This window comes from Dendrobium catenatum, unplaced genomic scaffold, assembly GCF_001605985.2.
Source record: "Dendrobium catenatum unplaced genomic scaffold, ASM160598v2 original_scaffold_265793, whole genome shotgun sequence".
Lineage (NCBI taxonomy): Eukaryota > Viridiplantae > Streptophyta > Magnoliopsida > Asparagales > Orchidaceae > Dendrobium > Dendrobium catenatum.
In genome coordinates, this window is record NW_021584191.1 from 100,885 (window position 1) to 127,904 (window position 27,020).

A 27,020-nucleotide genomic window follows, 5' to 3' on the forward strand; every position below is an offset into this window, starting at 1 on the left:
CTTTGATTCTCTTATTTTGTTTCCTAATTTAGGTTGGGATCAATTGGAAATAATTTGAAATTCAAATTCATTCAAATTTGAATTCAAAATATTTCCTAAATGAGCTCATCTATTTTAGGAAAGTATTTGATTTAGATCTATTTTGAATTTTAAATTCAAGAGGATTTAATTAAATCTTTCCTAAATCTAAAACCATAAATCAGGAATCTTGATTTGCTCTCATTAAATCCCCTCCACCTCATCAAGCCGTTGCCCCCCTTTCCTTGCCTTTCCCGTTAAGGCCTCAATCACACCTCTCCCTTTTATCAAGCCGTTGCCCCCCTTTCCTTGCCTTTCCCGTTAAGGCCTCAATCACACCTCTCCCTTTTATCAAGCCGTTGCCCCCCTTTCCTTGCCTTTCCCGTTAAGGCCTCAATCACACCTCTCCCTTTTATCAAGCCGTTGCCCCCCTTTCCTTGCCTTTCCCGTTAAGGCCTCAATCACACCTCTCCCTTTTAATGCTTGCCGTCCCATTAATTCGCCAAAATAAGGAATTTCCAAACTTCAAATATTTCCTCTCTTCCCATACCAAATCTGAAATTTAAACACCATATTTTCCTCCAGCTGGCCGTTCTTTCTTTCCAGACAGCTGCCCACCGAATCCCTGTTTGCCATCCAGAGGTTCGAGACATCTTTTCCTGAGAGTCCAGGCCGACTACCTTGCCAAATTGCTGATTCAGAAAGGCCAGATTGCTGTATACAAATTCCTGCTGGCTTCCCTGCACAGTAACTCCTATCCATAAGGCTCTAACCACTGCCCAGCATTCCCTAGTCAACCCAGGTGGATGTCCAGACTTTGTGGACTCAAGAGATTGTTGATGTGGATGATGAAATATATGCAAAACTGTTGTCCCTGCTGTAAAAGCTGCTGTTTAGTCTTCTGAATTTGCTCTTCAAGACCCTTACGATTCAATCCTCCTCCCTGTTCTACATCAGGCCATATATACAAGGAAAATACATTTTGTTGTACATAATACTTAATCCATGCATATTTTCAAGGTAATCTTGAACCAGACAGCAGATTTGTTAGGTGGTGGGCAGCAGTGGAGAATCTGCTCTTGAAAGTTGGGAAAAAATGACGTTGAATTTAGAGTCTAATTGCAATGTTATTCCTGATAAAGATGTTAGATGGCTAAGTAGGTTATTTATTTTCTTACTTTACCAGAGCAAGTGGCTTGTGGCTGCTCTTTTTGGTCTTGTCATTCTTTGGAAGCATGATGCAGAAGCTTTATGGGCTGCAATGGGATCGGTGATGAATGCATGGTTATCAACTATACTAAAGCGGCTATTGAACCAAGATAGGCCATCTGCATTGAGATCTGATCCTGGAATGCCTTCTTCACATGCCCAATCAATCTTCTATGCGGGAGTTTTTTCAGTTGCTTCATGTAAGCTTCTCATGCAACTCTAGCACTATATATTGCAATTGTCTTAATGCATTAACCTTCTTGAGCAGTCACTTCAATAATTGTTGGTTTCTCTTGTGGATTGATCTTAATCTACATTATCATCATTAGCCTTGTTACAAATAGTTGAGATCCTGATTTTTCATATTTTCTCATTAAGTGCAGCTTAATGCGTTAAATCCATTCTTCACAGATTACTTTGAGCAAATGCTATCCATGTAACTTTAGATCTATCTCTTTTTTTTTTTTTTTTGTAATCCCATTACAGTAGTTTTATCAACTCAAATATTGGTTCAGATTTCACTTTTTATTGTACATGATCAAATCACCTAAGTTTACTTTCAATTAGTTGAACTTAAACCACCTAAGTTTACTTTCAATTAGTTGAACTTCAATAGATGTCAATCCAATAGTTCAATTTATATAATCATTTTTTAATTTATCATTTATAATTTTGTCAGAATCTAAATATTCTCATTTGCTGTCATCTTTAAATTATATCAATGATCATTTTACTTCTCAACATCTAGTTCCATCTAACATCATCTACTTAAAGTATGATTTTACTTTTATAACATTTATCTTTCAGCATCATAAGAAAATTAGCTTTTCCCGATTCCTAAAAATTGCAAAAAATAGCTAAACAAATGTTAAGAAAAATTTACTATTGACTAACAAAAAAAATAAAAAGAATGAAAAGGAAAATCAAAGAGCCACATCTCTTCGAACTGGAACTTTTATTAGGTCCGGTGTAAGGACGTAGAGGAATGTCCGGTCAGAGGCAAAATCCCGCAAAAAAACTCGGTATTTGCTCGGTATTGCTAGGTATTATTTGATAATAATGAGGAATACCGCTCTGTGTAGACCAATACCGAGCAATACCGAGTTGTACCGCGTTTTTACTAGGTGCAACTTTTGTATAACTCGGTATTGCTCGGTATAGCTCGGTATAACTCGGTATTGGGTCTTCACGTGATGGTATTCCTCGTTATTGTTTGGTATTGCTCGGCATTTGATTTGTATTTCTCATGGCCTCCAATTCCTCTATGTCCAATAATAATTGTTCCTTCGAACTGGCCCCACTTCATGCGGTTTTACGCACAAATGAGGCATCTCCTCGCTACTATAACTCCTCTTCAACAAACTCATTGATAAGAGTAGAAGAAACGGAATAGAAAAACTTACCTTCTGTTCATTCACGTTTACGAACAGTCCCCGCATACTACACTTCACATAATCAGACCTTTCACGCCGGAATCCCGATCCCGCCGAGTACCCAAGCCGCTTGTGTAACCTCACTCCCGTTTGACGTCCCTGCACCTTGCCTCCGTCCGCTTCAACCTGCACGGAACCGAACGCCCTGTCCTTTTGCACGCCTTCAACCCGCACGGAACTGAGTGCCCAAGCCCAGCCTCTGCTCACTCCCCTCCCCAGCCTTCATTCAATTTGCGAACACCTGTCCGACACCCTCACGTCAGACTAATCCCACGCACCTAGCCCTCCGCTTCCCTTCTTGTCTCCGTCTTCAACTCCCATAAGTAGCCGCAAACACCTTTCTCCCGATCACACCTGTAAGCACGAAAGAATCGTGTGATTACCTCTGCCCGATCTGCTGAATGTAAAAGCCTGCAACCCGTTTACTATTGGCCCTACTTTCTTCACACGACAACACCTATACGAAAACTTTCTGTTTTCTAGTGTGGCCCTTTGTTTGTACCTACAGAACTTATCTATTTCACTACTCTTTTAATTAATAAAGTGAACTAAAGCTCTATTCATTCAAAACAGAACAACAAACTAAAGAAAAAGGCTTGCTTTTAAATTGGCAATATTGATTTAAGAAATTAAATTGTTGTATAGTTTCTATAACTTTTTTTTAAGCAATAGGTGTTGTCAGTTAAAAAACAAAATCTCACGCCATCGATCTCTTGTATGGGAAGAAGAATTATAAATTCGAAGACCTTTGCATAGTTGAATCTTTGATCCTGGCAAGTGGAGGTTTTAAATTCGAAGACCCGCGCGTGATTTTAAATCTGAGTGGATGATTTTATTTTTTGAAGACTTGTGCCGTTGATTTTTTTTTTGAAAACCAAAGCAAAACAGCTTTATTACTTAAAAGGAAACTAATGATAATTATTACAACCTACAATCATCTGACTACTTTAACAAATTGATAAAAGAAGGATGGATTTTATTTATATCTAAAGCTTTCCAACAAAAAGAACTAATGCAAGCATAGTTAGCACAAAGATCTGCTAACTTGTTATTATCCCTTCTCACACAATTAAAAACAACATAATGAAATTCTTTAATGAATGAAATATCTTGCAGTCCTTCTCCACCCTTATCCACCATTTTCTTGATGTAATTCATTACATTCTTGTTGTACCCTTCAATGATCAATCCTTTGTAATCATGCATCCAATCCTTCAATACTGATTTGATCGAAAGGATGGTGATGTAGTGGATCGTCGGAATATTCGACCTGCAAGAAGGATTTTTGGCTCCCAATCCAGGGAAGAAGAGAAACAAGCTTCAAAAGCTTTAAAATGAGCTAATATTCATCAATGAGCTTTTCCTCTATAGTACTTCATATTTATAAAGCTAAAAGAGTATTCTAGAAACTAGATAAGGTGTCCTAAGGACTACTTCTAGCTTAAATGCATCGCATCAGATGGCCTGTAGCTCCATATCCGCTGCATCCCAGTGAACGTAAGACTTACCAAATGCCATTAGGAATCTCCCTTGACAGTCTCTAAAAACTCATCCAATTCCAGCTTTATTAGTCTTGAAAAGAGCTGCATCTATGTAAACTTTGATCCTATCAGGTGGAGGAGGATGTCAAATATTCAACAACCTATTCGGTTGATTAACATCCTCAATACCTGAATTTATACAAGTAGAATTTTTTATAATTGCAGAAATACTAACAACATTGGATGCTATTATCGACGGATTGGTATTTTTCCTTTCATGAAAATACAAGTTCATTTCCTTCCAGGATAAGTATACTGTGTTGCAATACAATTTCACCATCCATTTACAACAATCTTCAATCGAGTTCATACTTGGAATCCGAAATCCCCAACTGTTTAAGATCTCTATAACTTCCTTGAGTTTACAGCAACCAACTGCTATATGATCAAAGCTTTCGACTACTTCACAGCCTCTTGGACAATTTTCATACGCCTGAAGCCTCCTATAACAAAGAAAATGATTGGTAGGAATGGCTTTATTAAGCATTCTCCACCAAAACAGGAAAACTCTAGGATTTAATTTTGCTTTCTCCATCCCTTTCCAAACAGCTTCAGAATTGTTGTCTTTTGCCATTGCTTCTGATGCAATTGTTGCTATAGTCTTCCCAAAAAATTTGTGTATCAGCTCTAGCTTGTCCTCTCCTCCACTTGGATGGATTTTAATGGTTTTAATCATCTGTACCAGTTCCGTTCCAAAATAATTTTGCAGTTCCATGATATCCTACTCTCCATCGCTTATAAATTTATCAACTGCAAGATTGAAATCTTCCATTAAATTAACAAACGTTGGCCAACTCTCAAAGCTCTTATCCAACAACCATATGTCCTTAAAAGCTTGGATAGATCTCCCGTTCCCAACTGACCATCTTACAACTGGCTTCAAATATTTCTCTCCATTACAGAGAATCTTCCAAGTAACTGATCCTCCTCTGCTAGCTGCATCTCTGCCATTGATTGTTCCGTATTTTGGAAATAGAAACTTGTGAATTAAAGAGTCTTTTTGTTGCCCATACCTCCATGCTAATTTGGCCCTCAAAGGCCCAGATTTTTTTGAACAAGAATTGATCCCGAGGCCACCAAATTCTTTTGGTTTACACATAACTTCCCAATTAACATAATGAAGACCAGCACTTCCATCATTCTTATTCCATATGAAGCTTCTACACAACTTCTCCACCTCATTCAAGACTTGTTTTGGGACCAATGAAAGAGTAGAGTGAAATGTAGGAATAGAAAGCAATACCGATTTCACTAAAGTTATCCTCTCTGCCATTGAAAGGAGCTTGCATCCCCATACTCCAATCATGCTCATTGTTTTGTCTACATTGAATTGGAAGTCAGCACTTTTCATTCTTCTTAAAGCTATTTTAACCCCCAAATAAGAAAATTCCCGGACCTCCTTAAAATTCATTAAACTGCAAATTTTTTTCCTCTTCCTTCTTCCTACTGCTTTTCCAAACAAAATGTCGGATTTGAGCAGGTTCACCTTTTGGCCCGTCCATTCACAGAAATTCATGTGTAATCTTTTGACTTCCTTAACTTCATTCTTGCTTCAGAGAACACTATTATGTCATCGGCATATAGTAGATGAGATATTTTTGGCCCCCTTGTGGTAATACCAATAACAATTTGGTCTTCTTTGTGTAGGAAAGTATTGGATAGGAGTTGAGCACACATTATAAATAGAAAAGGAGATAACGGGCATCCCTGGCGAAATCCACATTTAGCCTCAATCCAATTGGAGAAAACTCCATTAATTGACAAAGAAAACCTTGGATTAAGAACACAATCAGCAATAAGCTTAGAAAAGCAAGTTGGAAACCCGAAATAGTCCAAAATCCTGACCAAAGTAGGTCATCCCATAGAATCGTATGCTTGTTCCATATCAATCTTGTAAGAAACCAATCCCTTTGTTGATCTTGAATGCCTGAACTTATGGAAGATTTCTTGAGCTACCAGTACATGATCAGAGAGTGTTCTACCCCTCAAAAAGACAGCTTGTTCTTCAGTAATTAACTTGTGGATGACAAGTAACATTCTATTTAAGAGCATATTGACAACAATCTTGTACACTGAGTTACATAGGCTTATGGGTCTATAATTTGACGGAGATAAAGGAATTTTAATTTTTGGAATTAATTCTATGATAGTATCCTTCCAATTATCATTCATCCTTCCATTAATAAAAAAATTATCCATTGCCTTCCATAAATCATGTTTAATAATGTGCAATAACTTTTAAAAAAAGTGTAAGTCATACCATCTAGTCTTGGAGCTATATTTCCTCCAAGATCTTTGATCACCTTCTCCAGCTCTTCAAAAGAGAATTCTCTGGTTAGCATGGATTTGTCTTCCTCATTCAAGATTTTCATAGGACTTGGCCACCCCTCCAATGAACATCTTATATCCTTCCATTTGTCTTTGAAGTACCGAATTAATACCTCCTCAATATTCTTTTGTCTTCAACTATTACACCATTTTCATCTTTTATCTTGTGAATATAATTTGAGTTCCTCCTAGCACTTGCATAAGCTTGAAAGAACCTTGAATTTGAATTTTCCTCAGTTAGCCATTTTACCTTGGACCGCTGTTTCCACAAAGTGCTGATCCTAGCCAGTGTAGAATCAGCTCCTCCGTCTTCAGCTTCAGGATCCATAACTCTTCTTCTGTTAGAAAACCGACATCAGCCTCTTTCTCCTGCATTTTCAGAATTTCCTCCTTCAGCAACTCTTTTGCATTGTTTAAATTCTTGAACTTTGCCTTGCTCCAGTAAAACAATTCCTTAAGAGTTCTCTTCATTTTTTGATTCAGAGCTTGACCAGGATCACCACTTGAGTTCTTGTTCCAAGCCTTCCTGACAACCGCCATCGACGCTGGGATGGACGTCCATACTTCTTCGAATCTGATAATTTTTCTATTAGTGGGATTGAATTCCAATAGATTCAATAATATTGGACTATGGTTCGAAGCTATCCTTACTAATTTCTCACCATCAGTCGGTGTGAGGAATTAAAAGCCACTGAATTAACAAGGCATCTATCTAGCTTCTCAAGTGTTCTTTTCGCTCCTTTCTTTTTATTACACCATGTGTACTTAGGACCAATGATGGCCACTTCAAGTAAGTCATTGCAGGAGATAAATGACTTCATCTCCTTCGGCTCAATTGAAAAAACAAAATCTCTTCCACCCTTTTTTTCTTCCTTTGATAATAAGCAATTAAAGTCACCTCCTATTATCATTGGAGTTTCTTTAGACATATGTTGTTCTAATCTTTCCCATAAGTTTCTTCTAATGTAAACATCCTTGTTCCCATATATTGTAGCTATTCTTTAAGTACCTTTGTTAGCCACATTTAAGTCCCCTACTACCATTTGAGAAGAAGCCTCCAGCACATTGAAATCAGCCATCTTGTGTTTCCAAACCACTACTATTCCTCCCGATAAGCCTTCAGATGGAACGTGAAAGAAGTTCCATTCTTCACCAATCAATGAATTAATCATATTTTTATCAACTCCAATTAACTTTGTTTCAACCAATCCCAAAAAAAACACCCCATGGTCTTTAATGAACTCCCTCACATATAGAGAAGCTTTTGTTTTTTTGCTCCTCTACAATTCCAAAATCAGATTGATGACATCAATGGTTTGAGGGGAAAAGGCTCCCCCACCTTTCCTTTCCTTCTCCTTCAAATCTTCTATTCCTTGGAATCAATTTTATAGGACCCAAGCTCTTGAGTTGTTGGCTCCTTTCTTTTTCACCTTACTGGATTCATCACCAGAATGGTTTAACTGAGAGTCCAGATTTTTGGTTTCAGGTGTATCAGCTATCAATGTCTCACTGCTATTCTGTATAATTGTTGTTTCTGGATATGTGATTTCTTCCACAATCTCCCCTTCCTCCACTATGTTCTCTAAAGCATCAAACTTATTGGAAATCTTAGTACTGGTAGCATAAACTTCAACCATTTCTTTTCCAACATTTCTTGGATTGTTTATAGAAACAGCCTCAATATTGCTCGAATTGACTGGATTTACCTCCATTAGCATCTCTTCCTCATGAGAAACAAAGTTGCCTTCTTTACTCCTCTCCTTCATATCTTCTCCTGTCTTCTTTTGAATCCCAGCTTCTTCCTTATTTTTTCCCATGTCAGTCCCTGCTTGGCGAACCCATTTGTTCTGGAATCTGTTGAATTTAGATCTATTCCTTCCATAGTCCACGTGAATTCATGGACCGTAATTATCATCCCTGTTATATGCTGTTTCTTGTTTTTTTTAATTGACCTTTTGGCTCTAAGAAGGCTGAAGCACCTCTCTCCTCCTCCAAGCATACAGTGTTATAGTATTTTGTTTTAATTTTTTCTCCAAAATACCTTCAGGACAGAACTTCTCATCATGCCTGATTTTACCACATGTAAAACATATTTTAGGAATTCTTTCATAGCTGATTTTCTGAAAGAACTTGCCGGATGCTCCCTCCACCCAAACTCCCAAAGGAAGTTTTTCTTCTAATTTTACTCTCACGCAAACTCTTGGAAATTCGCGTCTACCCCACTGAAACATATTGTCATCAATCAAAATTGGAATTCCCACTCTCGAAGCAATCCTACGAACATTGATTCTGTCCCAGCTTTGCAATGGAAGATTTGGAAGCCTAATCCAAACCGGAGCTGTCAACCCTTTCAATGATGAGGGATGAAAATCAGTGGACCATTTGTCAAGTCCAATAATGCATCCATTCACATACCATGGACCATTATTTAGAACTGATTCCATCGCTTTGTAATCTTCAAAAGCACATAAAGCCCATCCGCCTCCCAACAAAGTCATGTGGAATCTGCCATACTAACTCCATTGCCTTCTCAGCTCCGTTCCTATGATGTGATAAGGAACATCTTCTCCGAACACCTTAACCACCAACGACTTTTGGAGTTTATTCATATTCCCCATCTCACTCTATAAATGAAGCTTTACTACACCATTTTCAGAAAAGTTGTCACCATAATCGAAATCAACTGGCTTGAAATTAGTCTTCATGCTCCAAGCATTCGCCATTATTTTACTGGACTGAGGGAGTCTCTCTGATTATGTATCTTTTACAGCATTGTAGTTAGCCAGAACTGCATTATCACATTCGCGAACCTTCATCAAATCTTCCTTCTCATGTTGAGCATTAATAACAACTGCTGCATTCTTCAGAAAAGTGAGAATTTGGATTCCATTATTACCAGCTGATATGCCCTTTGAACCTTCTGTATCAGAATTGTGAGGTGGATCCAGAACCACCTTTTAGAACAGATTCATTCATCACACCAGTCAATTGTATGGATTCAACCTTCTTAACCCTTTGATTCATTATTATATTCAGACTTTCTAAAGATTCCATCTGAATATTCTTGCCATCGCCGACACAATCCATAAGATTCTTTGGAGGATTGATTCCACCTTCATTTATCACCAGAGGTTTGCAAGGTTTGAATCTTATGTTAGTATCTTGATTGAACACCATGTTTGCACTGCCAAAAGCTGGAGGAGACGAGACGTGCGTAGAACGTGGGAGAATCCTAACAGTAGGTGAGGAGGGAATTCGACCATCGTAGACGCTGGAGGGTGGCTGCCGACGGCCCTCCACCGTCATCAGTGGAGAAAACCGGAATGCTGGAAAACCGGAATTCAAAAAATTCGAAGTTTTCTCTCTCTAAAACCAGGAGCTTCTCTCTATAACAAAAACTTCTTATGATTGAAAATTTAATCTACACAGATGAATTCCCTAAATGGAAGACTCTACGTCATCGATCTTTGATTCAGGTAGAATGATTTTAAATTCGAAGACCCTATACTGTCGATCTCTAATCCGGACAGGAAGAAATAACGACAAATGCCATCTCGACTTACCTCGAGATGAAGGGACGCCAAGAGGCTACTAAAATTCCTTGATAAATTATTTAATTGGAGAGCAATTAAAATTGAATTTTGATCAATTAATCTACCAATTAAATTTAATTAAAATTAATTCATTATTAAAAATCAATTGATTGAAATAAGATTAATTAATGAAAATCAATCAATTAATGAAAAATAGTTGATTAATTAAATTAATAAATTAAAATTAAATTAGTTAATTAAAATTAAATAATTAATTGAAATAATAAATTGTATGAAATTAATTAATTATAATTACTTAATGAAAATTCATTACTTAATTAAAATTAATTAATTAAAACCAAATTAATTGATTGAAATTAATTAATCATAATTAATTAATTGCTTAATTGAAATGAATTAACTAATTAACCTTAATTAAAATTTATACAATGTTGCATGTAACTTACAAACAAGTCCATTAATCTTCCATGAGCACTGAAGGTCAATGCATAATGCATGCTGTATATGAACTTCAAAGATAATAATGAACCTGCGACATATGTAACAACCAACTTATAAATAGTTATTAGACACTTGTGGACAATCATGGATGATGAGAAGTGGTGTGCAAATGAATGACCCAATATTGGGCATGTTATGTGAAAGTCATGGGTGATGATAAGTTGCATGCAATACATATTGCAACCCCCTACAATTAATTACCATTCAAATGGCTAGCCAATACGTCGATCCATTATAAGCAAGGGAGGACGACATCCAACAAATATAAGTACCTACAAACTGCCATAAGGGACTTATCATGCCCACTATAGCTAATGATTAATATTTGACAAATGTGTTGCCAAAGATTGGTGCAGAGTTTGGTGACCTAAACTCACACTAAGCTGGAAAAGATTATTGTGGCTTATAAGCTTCTTGATGAACAGTGGTTGTGCATCCAACATACCTCCTACGAATAAATATTGAAATACTACGACAAATTCAAACTTCTACGAGTTATCATATGAGACATGTAGAAAGTCCAGAAGGCCCCCGCACATGCACTGTAATTTGTATACACATATGCACAAAAAAGGGGCATGTGCAATTGTATACTCGCATGGGCCTTGACGAGCGTGTTGTGGGAACACACGTAACGTTTATGGATGCTGCACGGTTCAATAAATTCAAATTTGATCCTCCTAAGCATGCAAATAGGAGTCGACAAGATTCAACAAATAATTATAAAATGTCCCCAAACACCCGCATGGGCCCCTTCGAGCATGTTGTAGGAACACATATGACGTCTAGGGATGTTGCGCGGGTCAATAAATTCGAACCTGATCATCCTACGTAGGTAAATATGAATTGACAAGATTCAACAAATAATTAGAAAATGCCCCCAAAAACCCACATGGGCCACGGTGAGTGTGTTATAGAAACACACGTGACGTCTAGGGATGCTGCACGGTCAATAAATTCAAACCCGATCCTCCTAAGCAGGTAAAATAAGAGCCGACAAGATTCAAAAAATAATTATAAAATACCCCCAAATACCCGCATGGGCCCCGACGAGCGTGTTTTAGACATACACGCGACATCTAGGAATGTTGCGTGGATCAATAAATGAACGTAGTTCGAACCCGATCATTCTATATGAATAGATGGGAGTTGGCACGGCTCGAACTATCAAAAAGATATACGGTCAGGGTGTCTTCTGAAATATCTATTTTATATATTCATATAAGGCTTTTAAGGCCCTCAACAAAGAAAATTCATCAATAAAGGCATAAAGCCTACGAAACCCGATCCTCTGTGGATAACTCGACGGAGTCGACAAGGTTCAATCCAAAAATAAAAATGTTCCCAAAGTCACCTTGATGATGGCCGTATTGACAGAAAATCTCAATTAGAGGGGTTGATTCCAACATTCAAAGCTCCACCCAAATACTCACGAAAATCCAAAAAATCATCAAAATCCAAATATTTAAAATTTAAATTCAACCATCAAAACACTTAAAGAAAATACATCCACTCTCCACAATAGTTTGTCGAGGTAGACAAAATTGTAAAGTACTTCAACTCACATAGAGCTAATGTCTAGTTGAAATTATCACTAGAATCCATTCTCAAATAATCTTTTGCCAGTAAGGACGTGGTACGTGTTCTCTGACCGGCGGTAATGCCTCCAAATGACACTGTAGGATAAACGGTTATTCTCCCGGGCCCTCTGAACCGAGTAGTTTTTCTGTCAAATGCCACCACAAGATAACAATTATGGTCAGAGCCAATACGTTCATTAATGACATTTAATCCTTGAGATATGAATGAATAGGATATAATCGATAGGGTATAAAGCCCTCTCTTAGCTATGGTGGATTCAAATTTGTCCCATTAGACAAACATCCACCCCAGGTCTACAAGGTACCCTTGGACGACGCAACTTATGGCAGACAAAGATCTTTCTGTCAGGTTCGGTCGACTACCTTCTCTGACTAAGTAGACCAGGGACCACGATGGCCCAGGAAGACAAAACCATGGGATCTTGATTGGGCTCATCATCACTCCCCCCACCATCTGCTTTTAGTGAAAGATGGTGCAATTTCTAATTTTAAATATCAAGCTCTTCAAATTCCAAATGCCCATGCTGTTACTATATGCCAGATAACATGTATTCTTACATATCTGATTGATGACTAGCCTTAATCGAAAGTTCTCTCTTATTATCGGGAGGGGTAATTAACTATAAGGGCTTGCGCCTATAGGAAACCATAACTCAGATCATAAAGTCCTCGCAAAAATGAGGGCGAAATCTCTGGGTATTGTCTTGCTACAAACCTATATGCCTTCCCAAAATTTACCCCGAAACTTAATTCCGTTAATACTCCCTTGAAAGAAAAGCATCGGGAGAGGCCGGGGTTGAATTTTCGGAGCCCACAAGGAGATCTTGAGAATCAGTATGCAAGTTTACTCTTACTTGAATTCATTGTCGTGCAAGTGGTCTAAGGCAACATTCTCAAAGCACATTAAAAATCATTACCATACAAACAACATGTCCAAATCTTTCAATGCATGGGTTGAAGAAGCTAGAAGTAAGCCCATTGTTGATTTGGTCGACATTATTAGGGAAAAGCTTATGGAACAACGCTATCAAAGAAAGGTAAACTCTTGCTCTTGTAGAGGTCAACTAGTACCTCATGTGGAAGTGTATATTAGGGATATCACAACAAGGAAAGAGCATTTTATAATTCGTCAATCGACATCAAGCAAAGCTAAAGTTGAGGGACTTCATGAAAGGCACGAGGTGGACATGGAAAGGAAGGATTGTAGTTGTGGATTTTGGCAATTAAATGGTCTATCCTATATGCATAATGCTGCATTCATTGGAACGAGACAACATACCTTATGGCATACGTATGTTGATGGTCACTACTACCCATATAGGTATGTTACTTGCCTTGTTTAACTACCACCTATTTGTCATGTTAGTTATCTAAATTTTTTTTTAATGATTAGATACAAAATGGCGTAATTTTAACCCTACCTAGGAAGTAGTTGTAGGCTACAGTCAATGATGGTGAGGTAGTTACCACACCAACTTAACTTTGGCCTTGTGGTAGACCCCAAAAAAATGCGAACTAAGAATTTCTTAGAGATAGGAAAGAAAACAAAACTTGGATACAGGTGTAGTCGCTGTAATTTATGGGGCCATCATAGAAGCACCTGTAAGAATCCATTAAATGTGGAAGGTGATGAGATTGGTAATGAGATTATATTTGAGGATCAGCTGCCTACTGTATCTACTGCTCGTGCAAAATTAACTATACGTCGTCCAAGTACTATGTCGTTGGAATAGGGCAATTTTAGTTTAGTTGTCTTTTTTTTTTAGAGGACAATGAGTGCTAGTAGATTTTTGGAATTATTGCAGATTGTTTGAATTGTTGCAGATTTGTTTCTCAAATTCAATTTGGATTCATGCCGGGTAGGCCTACTATGGAAGCCATACATTTATTGAGAGGTTTGTTGGAGAAATATAAAGAGAATAAGGAGGATCTATATATGATATTTATTGATTTAGAGAAAGCATATGATAAAGTTCCAAGAGAAGTGCTATAGAGAGTTGTTGAAAAGAAAGGAGTTAATGACACTTATATTCAAATCATTAAAAATATGTATGCAGGAGTTATTATTTGTGTTCAAATACAAGGTGGTTTGACCAAGTATCTTCCTATTTCGGTTGGATTACATCAAGGATCATCCTTAAGCCCATATCTTTTTTACTTTAGTCATGGGTGTTCTCACTAGACATTTTCAAGAGAATGTACCTTGGTGTATGCTTTTTGCATATGCTATTCTTCTTGTTGATAAGACTAGAGAGGGAGTTAAAGGTAAATTTGAATTATGGAGGTCAACCTTAGAGTCTAAAGGTTTTTGCTTGAGAAGATCTAAAATTGAATATATGGAGTGTAATTTTAGTAGTAATAAACCTAGTGAGAGGATTGTGACTTTGGGCGATCAAGTCATTAATAAGATTACATGTTTTAGAGATCTTGGATCTATTATTCAGAGTGATGGTGAAATAGATGGGGATATTATCAACAGAATTCAAGTTGGATGGTTAAAGTGGAGGAATTCATTGAGCTTGTTGTGTGATAGAAAAGTCCCCCCGAACTTAAGGGAAAATTCTATAAGATTGTGGTGAGACCTGCAATGCTTTATGGTGCCGAATGTTGGCCATTAAAAGAGAAGCATAATACTAAATTAAGTGTTGCAGAGATGAGGATGCTCAGGTGGATGAGTGGCTTTACCTTTAGAGATAGGATACGAAATGAGCATATGCGTGAAAATGTTGGAGTAGCTCCAGTGAAAGATAAGATTAGAGAGAGTCGCCTTAGATGGTTTGGCTTCATAAAATGGCGGCCTTCCGATTACCCGGTTAGGAAAGTGGTGGTATTAGATTTGATTTATGTTAAGAAAGGTAGAGGTAGAACTAAAGAGACTTGGTTAGAAAATATTAGAAATGATATTTCTTTACTAGATTTAAATGATAATTTGACTTTTAACAGAACACAATAGAGAAAAAAGATTCATGTAGCCGACCCCACGTAGTGGGACAAAGGCTTGATTTTTTTATTGTTGTTTGCAGTTTTTATTGAATGCTAACAGATTTTCTTAGCAGTAGCAGTTTTTTTAATTCTCGCATATTTTTTGAATGCTATCTGAATGTTCCATATCACCATCAACATCACCAGCTTTTGAGATTGCCAGCAGCTATCAAACTAACTTATAGAACCACATTCCACGGCTTGCATTCCGCGGCTTGCATTCCACAGCATTCTGTAAAATTGCAATTTCTGATGTATAAGCACAGTTAACATTATCATTCAGTAGACATTCAACTTGCAGAAATTGCATTCTCATTCTCATAGAAGACGGTTAGTATTCTCATTCTTATAGGAGACGGTTAGCATTCTCATTCTGCATAGAAGACCGTTAGCATTCTCATTCTCATTAGACCTAACATTCACATTTTACAGAAATTGTATTAGATCAAGGTTTTCTCTGGTATTCATTCAAAATTGCAATTGGTATTCATTCCTGTTGTCCTCTGCCATTGGAAAAAAAAATAGAGAAATAAAAAAAAAGCTTAAAATGATTACCTGTCGGCGACCCATGCCGAGATCTCGCCCAAGTCCTGCCGAATCTGCCGCATATACAGCGCTCCATACCCTGCAAACGGCGTGTCTCATCTCTCGCGTACGCTATCACTTCCCTTCTTGTCGTTAAAATGCAAGCAAACGAAGCCCAAAGGCTTCGATGATCTCTTCTTCTTTCCCACACGCGAGCTTCAACAACCCAACTCTTCTTTCATTCGCAAGCTCTCGCGTCCACTGGCTCTGGAAAGCCTCTTCCACATTCACCTCTCTCCTGAAACCTTCCGATCTCCCAAGTTGGAAAACCTCCACCCTACCAGATCCTTCCTCAACCAAAATCCACCAGTGATCCTCGATCTCCCTTCCTCACACTAAGCCAGTCGAACCCTTGCCTGTGCCGACGTCCCACGCAAGCTGAGAGGGAGAGAGAGAGAGAGAGAGAGAGAGAGAGAGAGAGAGAGAGAGAGAGAGAGAGATGTCCCCTACCTCCATTGCCTTACCTCACTGAAGCCGCTTAACCTCCCTCCTCAGTGAAGAAGGCCGAACTCCTCTTGCCCGACTCCTCCATAGCGCCTGCATACCCGATCTCTCTGTCTAAGCCACCAAGCCCTAACCCGAACTAAATCCCTCTCCGTTCAGCCTTACTCACCTCTAATCAAGCCAACAGAGGCTTAGAGGTGATTGTTTTCTTAAGTTATTCTTATTATTATTTAAAGTATTAGTAATGTTATTAATGTTAGTATTAATAGTAATATCATTGTTATTAACAGTAATATTGTCATTATTGTTATTAATAATAATATTACTATAATTATTATATTATTAATATCCTCATTATGTTAATAATATTATTAGTGCTAAAAAAGTATTATTTTATACACTTTCCTCGACGCTTGCGGTGAGCCGGCAAACCCTCTACGTGCTCACGTAGCATAGTAGGGGGGAAATCGGCGCGACGCTTGCGACGACCTAAAAAAACTCCTTCCTCGATGCTTGCGACGAGCCGGCAAACCCCCTACGCGCTCATGTAGCAAAGTAGGGAGAGAAACCGGTGCGACACTCGCAACGAGGCGGGTAATCCCCAGAGTGCTCATGTAGCATGATGGTGATGAAAACTAAGTACCTTCGAATGCTCACGTAGTGCAGAGGGAGGAAAGAAACTATGCTCTTTTAAATAAGTACAAAAAAAAACCCTTAAACGCTTATGTAGCGGGTGGGGATAAAAAAAAAAAAAGAACCGCGGTGTCATTTGACACCTACCTGAAGCGCTCAAGTAGCGACGAGGGGAAGGTTGCCTCTTGGTTTTTCCCCTAAACGGGGGAGGCGCCGGGAGGTTGCCAAAATTCCATCTGAAGATGCGAGGGACTTGAACAAAAAAAGTTTAACTTGGACTTGGGTTTGATTGAACTCAAAGGACAATATGGGACTTGTGGACTTGATACAATCGACTTAAATGAACTAAAATTTAAAGGAATATGAATTTAAACAAGGACTCAAATTTGATTTGAACTTGAACATTTGGACTCAAGTGAACATAATTTTAACAACAGGGGACTCGAACGGAAGAGGCTCATATTAAGCCTGAACTATACTTGAACTCAAACGCAACTTTGTGGACTTAGGCTTGAACAATAAATGAGAACTTGCAAACTTAAATAACCAAAACTAAAGGCTTAAATTAAACTCAAGTCAAACATGGACAAATGATGGCGATCTGAACATGAATGGAACAAGACTTCAGAGGCCTTGAACTCAGATTTGAACTTGGACTCAATCAAGACTTATGACTTGAGCTTGACTCAAGGAACAATAACATTAGATAGATGGATGACAAAATGAAGATTTTAAACACATCACACGAAATAAACTATCTTTGAGGGAAAAGAATTTGCAAGGGTAATCTATTTGCAAGCAAGAAGAAGATAGTGAGAGATATGGCTGGCTCACAAAGCTATGATAGGGGATTTGGACCCTTGAATTGATAAAGCCGAAATGTAAAGTCCTAAACCTCAAGTTTTGGACTTTTGAATAAAATGTTAATAAGCAAAGGGGAAATTTGTTGCATGCAAAGGACAACGACACATATACATGATTGTAAGCATGAATATAAGCCTCTCATAAAGCACAAACAACTCATTTATGTGGACAAGATAAGTATGATGTACATGAATCATTAACAGAGTGTAGAAGGGATATGACAATTATAACACCTTTCTACAGTCAAGCATACAATATTCTGTAAACAATAAAGACCAATATACGAGCAAACACATCAGTCTTCTACTATGTGTGGTGGATATAATAAAGCTTATGATTGATTATAAACAATAATAAAGATCAATTAACTTGCAGTATCCGAAGAAAGTGTAAGCAAATCAAGACTCCTGGTGTGGGAAATCCCTAACGTTTCATCCATGAATAGTGAAGTTGAGATGGTTTATAAATAGCTGCATCAAACATTTGTAAACTGCTGAGGCTGTTGAGTTTAATGAGACATCAATAGACATGAGTAAGAGAGTCGTGATGAACATGTACCAAACGTGTCCTACCTACGAATGATGAAAGGGGAAGCGACATAAAAGTACACTTTGATTGCCAATGTTAGTCCGAAGTTCTCTTCAATGAATATCATTGTAAGCAATGATGCGGAACACCTCAATCATGAGTAACGACCAATATGGAGTGAACAAATGATGCAAATAGGTGATGTTGATTGCAAGCAAACATTAATTATACAAGTCCACAATACACAATGCATGTCATTTATAAGGAGAAATGCATAAAGGACTGTTACAAACACAGAAGAGACCCTGGAAGATGTAGTGTCCTGCAGTTTGCATCAATCAGCGAATGAACACAATAATGCTTGCAAGCAAAAATACACCGATCCATTGTAAGAAAGGATAGAGAACATGCAGCAAGGGTGGATATCTATGAGTCATTATAGGATACCTTTCATACAATCAACATGCCACTTAAGGCAAATATAAAAGAATTGCAAAAACAAGCTCCTACGAGTTACTACAAAAGCTCATTACGTCATATAACTAACGTTTTGTCCACAAGGAAATGTAGGAGATTCCTTATTCATACAATAGTCCATTCACAAGCAGAAGCAGATGGTTTGTAGCAAATTTAAATACCTACGAACCATCATAGGGAGCCTCTCATGTAAAGTACCATCTACGAGCCATCACAGAAGCTCGTGATAAATGCAATATCTACAAGCAAAATGCAAGAGAATCACAACAAATATCAAGCATCTATGATCAAAGAAGGAGATTCGTTAGTGCACTATAATCCATTTACAGAAAAAGACATGTAGTGCACGACAGTCTACATGTACAAAACACCAAACAATTCAATCTAGAAGCTGCTGCAAAACGCCACCGGATCCGCAACACTCACATTAGTGGACAGAAGGCATTTATAAATATTGCAAAGTACCCTCACACATGCAATATAGTTTGTATACACAGGTACACAAAAGGGGTAAATACAATCACAACCCCCATGGGCCCTGACGAGCATGTTGTAGGAATATATGTGACATTTAAGGATGCTGCGCGGGTTATTAAATTTGAACCCGATCCTCCTAAGCAAAAATGAGTCTACAAGGTTCAATAAATAATTACAAAATGCCCCCAAACACCTGCATGAGCCCTGGCGAGCGTGTTATGGATACACACGTGACATTTAGGGATGCTGCACAGGTCAGTAAATAAATCCAAGTTCAAGCCCGATCCTTATATGTGGGTAGATAGGAGTCGACACAGCTCGAACTATTAAATAAATTTGCGGTCGTGAGGTAGACTGAGATATTTATTTTATACATTCATATTAGGCCTTCAATATCTATAACAAAAGAAATCCATTCACAAAACCATGAAGCCTACAAAATCCGATCCTCTGTTGATAACTCGACAGAGTTGACAAGACTCAATTAACAAAGGGAAATAACCCCTCATACCCCGATGATGGCCGCGTTGAATGTAAATCTCAATCGGAGGGGTTAATTTCAAATATCTTCAAAATGCCACCCAAATGCGCGAAAATCCAAACATCTCAAAATTCCAAAACTTCACAAAACTTTCCAATATCTCAAAAAATTCAAAAATATATAAAATGAAAATTCAATCATTAACCACTTAAAGCAAAATCCATCCACCCTCCGCAATAGTTTGTCGGGGTGGACAAATCAAAATTTATTTCAGCTCACATAGAGCTAATGCATAGTAAAAAATATCACTATGATTTATTCTCAAATAATCTTCTGCAAGTAAGGACGTAGAACGTGTCCTCTAACCAGCAGTTTTGCTGCCAAATGTCATCGCAGGATAAACGCTTATGACCCTGGGCCCTCTGAACCGAGTTGTTTTGCCTCCAAATGGCACCACAAAATATCGATTATGGCCAGAGCTAATATGCCTCTTAGTGATATCAAATCTTTGATATATGAATTAATAGGATATGATCGATAGGTCACAAAGCCCTTTGTTAGCTAAGGTGGATTCAAATTTGTCCCCTTAGACAAACACTCACCCCAGGTCTATAAGGTACCCTTGGACGAAGCAACCCATGGTTGCCGACAAGGATCATTCTGTCAGGTTGGGTCGACTACCTCCTCTAACTAAGTAGACCAAAGACCACGATGGCCAGGGACGACGGAACCATAAGATCTTAATCGGGTTCATCATTCATTCCCCCACCATTCGCTTTAAGTGCAAGATAGTGTTATTTCTAATTTTAAATATCAAACATTTTCAAATTCCAAATACCCATGCCCATGCTGCTACTATATGCCGGATACCACATATCCATTGATACGATGTATTCATTGACGACTAGACTTAATCGAAAGTGCTCTCTCATTACCAGGAGGGATAATTAACTATAAGGGCTTGCGCCTATAGGAAACCAGAACTCAGATCATAAAGTCCTCGCAAAATGAGGGCAAAATCTCTGGGTAGTGTCTTATCTACAAATTCATCTGCCTGCCATAATTTAGCCCGGAACTTAATTCGTTAAAACTCCCCCTCGAAAGAAAAGCAACATTGTCAGGTGGAGGCTAGGGTAGAATTTTTGGAGCCCACAGATTTCTGGCGACTCCGCTGGGGATTGGTTTATCTTTCCATCTTTGGCTAGTTTTCTTAGTGTTATAGTAGCAGCTATTTTAACCCGTATTCAATAATTTTAATCTTTTAAAATGATCGTTTAACAAATCAAAACTTTGAATATTCTAAAATGATCATTCAACCAATTCTTATGGCATTTAGCATGATTTTTGAATTTATATTATTTTAATCGCTTGCTAATGTTTATTTGTTTTATTCCTTGTTCTGTGTTAGTGTCTGCATTTTGAAAGTGTGAGGCGATGTATCAGACTCTGATTACTAACCCGTACATTTCATTCATACAGATGGATCTACAGAATACCTCATTCACTGTCCAACTGGGGCGTGGTGCCAGTATTCAGTTGACAAATGTGATCATTAACACTGGACGTATTATATTGTACATTGCAAATTCACTTTTATATTGTACATTGCAAATTGCAATGATAATATATTTGATGACTTGGGTTTCTGATTGGCATCACCGAGGAGCTTGAACTCATTGCAGAATTGCTTCACGATTTGAGAAGCAATAAAAATACACCTTAAAAAAAAAAAAAAAAAGTTTCAGTATTGCATAGCATTAAAGTTGATAATTCAGTTATCAAATAGTTTTAATAAAGAAGAAAATCAATTTTTTTATATGGATCAATGAAATTCAGATCCATGTAGTTTTAGTTAAACATTTGCACTACTCCTTTGTATTCCTGAAGGGCTGCCAAATTCTTGATGTCTATATTTCAAATGCCAATCAGAAACATAATGCTCCGCTCTACGGATGATTTTGGCTGTTTCATGTAGGTTAGTTGTGGAGAAGACTAAGAGTGTTTGATTGGAAAAGATGAAGAGCAAACAAAAACTATGACATTCAAATTGTGAAGAAAAATCAAAACTATCCGTCATTCACGAAATGGAGAACATGAAAAGCAAACCTTGCCGACCTTACGAAGATGCGAGGCCAAGGGAAGATGTGAGGCGTGCGAAACCTTTGAACGAGACGAACGCGATGGAGAAGGCGAGGTGTTTGTACGGTGAAGACACTCTCTTGCTCGACTTAAGGGAAGACGACACATGGATAGGGCTTTTTGATGGGGCTTAAACAGAGTGATAGAATATATGAAAAGGGGAGGTTTTAGGTGGTATATAAGTAAATATGATAGTTTGGGTGTTTAATATGTATTTTTAATAGTTTGAGGTGTTATGTATGTAAAAATCTCTAAAAATTATAAATAAAAATATATATCAGATGAAATATTGGATATCAAACTTAATTAACAAAATGAATGAGTAAAATCACAAATTTTTTTTTTTGTAATGGTTATAAGCAACACAGATCATATTGCATTGAAAACACAAACTTCATTTCATATCTCAAATGTTACATCGCCTTGCAATTCACTTTAGAAAGATTCTCCAACTCCTTTCCACTAGAGGATTTCTGCTTCATTCTGTACCAGCTTTCTCGCAGTCTTAACTATTTTGCTGTTCGTGCTAGTGAACTACATCTTTAACATCTTCCTATGGTGCCAGTCAAAATTATGCAGAACGTTGTCAACATTCTCTCACCTTTACCACTATTTCTCCAAATGATTCGATGGTTTGCATACCTCTTCTTCCAGTACTTTCAATCGAGGCAGAATGAAACTTTGTTATGCTTCTTTGCCAATCAGTGTGCGCCAACATAGCAATGGAAGAGTTTCATACGTCCATCCATCTCACGGAGATGGTGCAACACGTCACATCAATTTTTTTTCCCGTTATGCTCATCTCCATTTTGAATAATATTCTGTTTTGCTTATCATTTCTATTTTAGCAAATTTTTGTTTTCGCATATCCACATACGCTCTGCTGCCTGGCGGAGTCCTGCTTATTGTGGAATGCCTTGCTGCATTAGGGACTGGATATCGATTTTTATGCAACTTATAGCTTCTGCACGGTGAGAACAATATACTTATTTCTGTTTTCCACTGTTTCTTCTGCGTTTCTTGTCCGCATATACACCAGGGGAGGCTGTTTTCTTGTCGTGGAATGGACTGGGAGATCCCTATAAAGCTTGGTCATGCACCGAAGTCCATAATGGAGTCTTTTTAGACGGACAGAAAAATGATTAGGGCTGTCAAGATTTTGTTGGAAAATTATCTTTGGAGAATAGGATTTTGATCCCCCCAAGACCTATCTATTCTCTAGCCAGGTGAGCTCTAGAATTGCATTCAAATTCTTTGTTCGGGAATCTTATTATGTTTGAAATTAAAATTGAAATTGAAATTCATCTTGGGGCTTAAAATCTTCAGTCTCTTTTTGTTTAGGTTGCCCCCATTTTAAACTCTTCATAGTTCCTTCTATTTGGGTGGTCCCAAGACTGATGACGTTGTTAAGCTTTTAGATTATGGCCTTAAGGTTGGAGGGATGTCCTGGTTGAGCCTTCTATAAGTGTTATTACGACTGTCCCTACGAAGAAAGTGGTTATTATGAAGCATTCGAAGCGATTGATTCAGACACTTCTCTTTATGAATAATACATGTATAAGCAATCTCGGGGCCAAAGATGTAGGTGCCCTCGAATGATGTTAGTGCTTCTTTGGAAGCTGAGCAATCCAAGGTCATTAAGGCTTCGTTTGGGACGGCTTTTTTATTGCTTTCTAAAACGGAGTTTTAGTACAAATTTTTTTATTTTTGTATTAAAACTCCGTTTTAGAAAGCAATAAAATAGCCGTCCCAAACGAAGCCTTAATCTTCATTTTAGTGGTAGCTGGCAATTCCCTGTGCTCCTTGAATTGTAGTGGCTGTGTAAATATTTTTATAATCAAACTTTATGCATCGTTTTGTATTTTCTCAGTCATATGTTGTAATGGAATATATTGTTCTTTATTGCATAATCTTTCTCCTATTTTATGTTGGAGTGCAGTTACACGCTTCAGGGGGATTAATGTGTTTTCGGTTGGTGCTGATGTTATTACACTGTTATGTGCTGCCTATCTGGTAATGCTCTTTTTTCTTTGTGCTTTATTTTCATAAATTGAGTTGTTCTACTACAAACGCTTTCGATATGTATGTTCAACATTTTTCTTGTATGATTAGGGCGTATCTAATAGTTTTGTAATATGAATTGCATTATTTTTAGGATTAGATGGTGAATTTTGCAAGGTGTCAAATACTAAACAGATAGAGTGGAGGCGTAAGATATAATAGATTATCATAAAAAATGTTATTTCTAAAGAGTGAGAAAAAGTGAATGCTATCAGTCTTATAATTATTATAAGAACGTTAGAAATCTTACCAAGAGTGCAATAAGTAAAATGTACAACTTTTAACAGTTTATATGGTAGGAGTGGTACTAAGGAAGGAGAATAATAATAATAATAATAATAATAACAAGAGATATGAGATCTAGAATCTTTGACCAAATTAGATGCATTCATACCTGTTAACAGCGAATGGCGCACCATGGTGCAAAGGTTCCTTTGGAGCCATGGCGCATAAAGCATGGCGCGACGCGCACCATTTTGAGCATGATACAAACTATATAAGAATTATAAAATAATAAGCATGAATATGAAATAATATTGTCCAACATGATGCAAACTTTATATTTCACAATAATATTGTCCAAGAGACAAGAATTCACATGTAAAGTCCTCACCCCTTCCTCCTCTCCTATAGAGTTCAATGTCTCCCAATCAAAGCATGCACTCATGAAGAAAACTTATACAAAGCATGCACTCATGAAGAAATAAACTAACACTAACAACTATTACTAAAGATGATGAATACAACAATATGCTAGGCTACTTGGGGTCCAAGAGGGCGCTGCCCCCTGGCGAGGTTCGACCTGCCTGGTCAAGTCGCGAGGTCAAGGGGCAGTGCCCTTGTAGGGGCTTCCCCCGGAATAAATTTTATTTGTAAGAGTAATTTTGAAGTTCTGCTTATTTTTTAAGTTCGTAAGTCGTTTGTATGGAAATATACCTAGTGGTACCGAGCATGTACATAGCGGTACCGAGCATGCACCTAGCGGTACCGAGCATTTACCTAGCAGTATCGAGCAAGTACTTAGTGGTACCGAGCTTTTTTTATTTTATTTTAAGAGGTGGACATCACATTTAAAGTGGTACCGAGCATGTACCTAGCGGTACCGAGCATGTACCTAACTAGCGGTACCGAGCATTTTTTTTTAATTTTAAGAGGTGGACGTCACATTTAAATAATTTGGCGCGCTATTTTTCGCCGTGCGCCATGCGCCATGGCTAACATGTGGCGCAAATAGAGCACGCTATTTTAAACACATGCGCCTCGCCATGAACATGGCGCCGTAGGTGTGCCACGCTGCGCCGTGCGCCATGGCGCACGCTATTTTGCGCCATGGCGCACGCTATTTTGCCCCATTGGCAACTATGGATGCATTAGAAGTGAAGATAATGTATCATTGTTACAGAAGAAGATTTTAAAAAAATGAAAATGCTATTTTTAACAAATTCTTTTGAGTGAGTTAATGAATAAAATTATAATACTTGTTATAGATTAATCTAAAAAATAAGAAGATTTGTTATAAAAATTGGTTTATATGTAAAAATTTTGATAATTGGAAAAGTTATAAAGAGGCTCGTAAGAAATCTAAGAAAGCTATTTGCGATGCAAAGAACTTAGCTGATGTGAATCAATGAAGGAATTGCGTGCGGAAATTAAAATGAGCGTTAATTAAAGCGTTACCAATACAAATTTATCACCAATAAAAGGAAAGATTAAATTTATTCTAGGTTATCAACTTGTTTAGGCGAAGAATTGCTTTGAGATAACCAAACAATTCGTAACATTCCAAGACAAGAGAATTACTTAAATGCTCATAACAAAATCCCACAATTAATAAAGAGAAAATTCACCTCAAGGACCTTCTCACTTGTTCACTCTTTGGCTTTTAGTGGAGAAGAAAGAACCACACGAAGATGGAGAGTGCCACTACGGAAAAGGAGACGAAGGACTTCGTTACCGGAGAGGTAGCTGCCGGTGGAAGTGGTGGTGGATGGCGCCCGATGATCGTCCAAACGTAGTCTTGAAACTGTCGGTCGATGACGCGCACAAGTGATGGAAGAATTCGCTCCAAGTATTCGCCAACGGTGTCTTCGTGATCAAACCCCGTGTCAAAGAACGGGGATCGGAGGATGTTGAGGCTACCGTCGGCGTTGAACATAAGCCCCCACTCAAATTCGGGATCCGCCATTCAACATTGAAGAAGGGGCGGGAAGAAGAAAAGGGAGGGGATTTGGGCCGTGAGCTATGGAGTGGGTTGGAAGAAAATCTGAAGTTGAATTTCAGATTTTTGGATGGGGAGGAGAAGTTATTTGCTCTTAAAATTTCCCTCAATTAAGTTGGAGAGAGGGGCGGCTAATAGGGGAAAATTAAGGTAATTAGTGGGTGCTTACGTGGCAAGTAGAGAGAGAAGAGACTAGAAGGGGTGGCCGGCCAAGCAAGGAGGGGAGAGGGAATTTGGGTAATTGGTGGGGCCTAAGGAGTTAATTAAAATTTGAATTTTAAGTTTCTGATTTTAATTAATTAGGGAAGGTTTCCTAATGAAAAGAAAATAGAGGGATTTGAAATTTGAATTCAAAATAGGTGGGATCTCATTTAAACCTTTCTTAAATATGGTGAGTTATTTTAGGAAAGAAGTAATGAGAAAATTAAAGGTGAAATTCAAATTTTAGGCAGAGGGGGATCCGGCGGGATTCTACCAGGGGAAGAGGGGACGGGTCAGGGGGAGGCGGCGAGCCTGCATTGAGGCGGCGCAGAACTGGCACAGCTGAGCGACTAGTGAAGGGACGAGGTGGGGAGCCGGCTAGTTTTACCTGGGGGGTTTTGACGGGCGGCAACCAAGGGATGGTAAGAGGGAGGGGGCGGTTTTGGTTTGCTCGGGTTGAGGGGAAAAAAGGAGAAAACAACATAAAATTTTGGATAAAAGTAAGAGCTCAATAAGGTGGGCTGTGGGTATTGCAGGTGGAGCCTCTCCTAGGTCTCCTCACTTTCTCTCAAGCTCTCAAGCAAGACAAGAAGAATGAAAACTCATAAATTTTTATTAATCAAACATTAAGCTCATACAATAGGAGGAGACCTCTTTATAAAGGTCTCAAAACATGAAAATAAAATGACTCACATGCCCACCGGGCTACAACTAACACTAAGCCTTCATAAGGAAAAAATAGTCA

The 27,020-nt window shown here is 38.1% G+C and overlaps 1 protein-coding gene across 6 annotated transcripts in view; it reads left to right on the plus strand.

Annotated features, from left to right (window-relative positions):
* Window positions 1-23,859, plus strand: part of LOC110113651 (lipid phosphate phosphatase epsilon 2, chloroplastic) — a 36,951-nt gene extending 13,092 nt beyond the window's left edge. Inside the window, exons 2-5 of one of the 6 annotated variants that reach the window (XM_028692734.1) lie at window positions 1,205-1,427; window positions 21,136-21,201; window positions 22,835-23,021; window positions 23,735-23,830. In XM_028692734.1, the coding sequence (XP_028548567.1) occupies window positions 1,205-1,427; window positions 21,136-21,201; window positions 22,835-22,941 (396 nt within the window). In that variant the 3' untranslated portion in view covers window positions 22,942-23,021; window positions 23,735-23,830. The other 5 variants (XM_020846324.2, XM_020846316.2, XM_028692736.1 and 2 more) reach the window with 5 other exon arrangements.
* The last annotated feature ends 3,161 nt before the right edge of the window (window positions 23,860-27,020 follow it).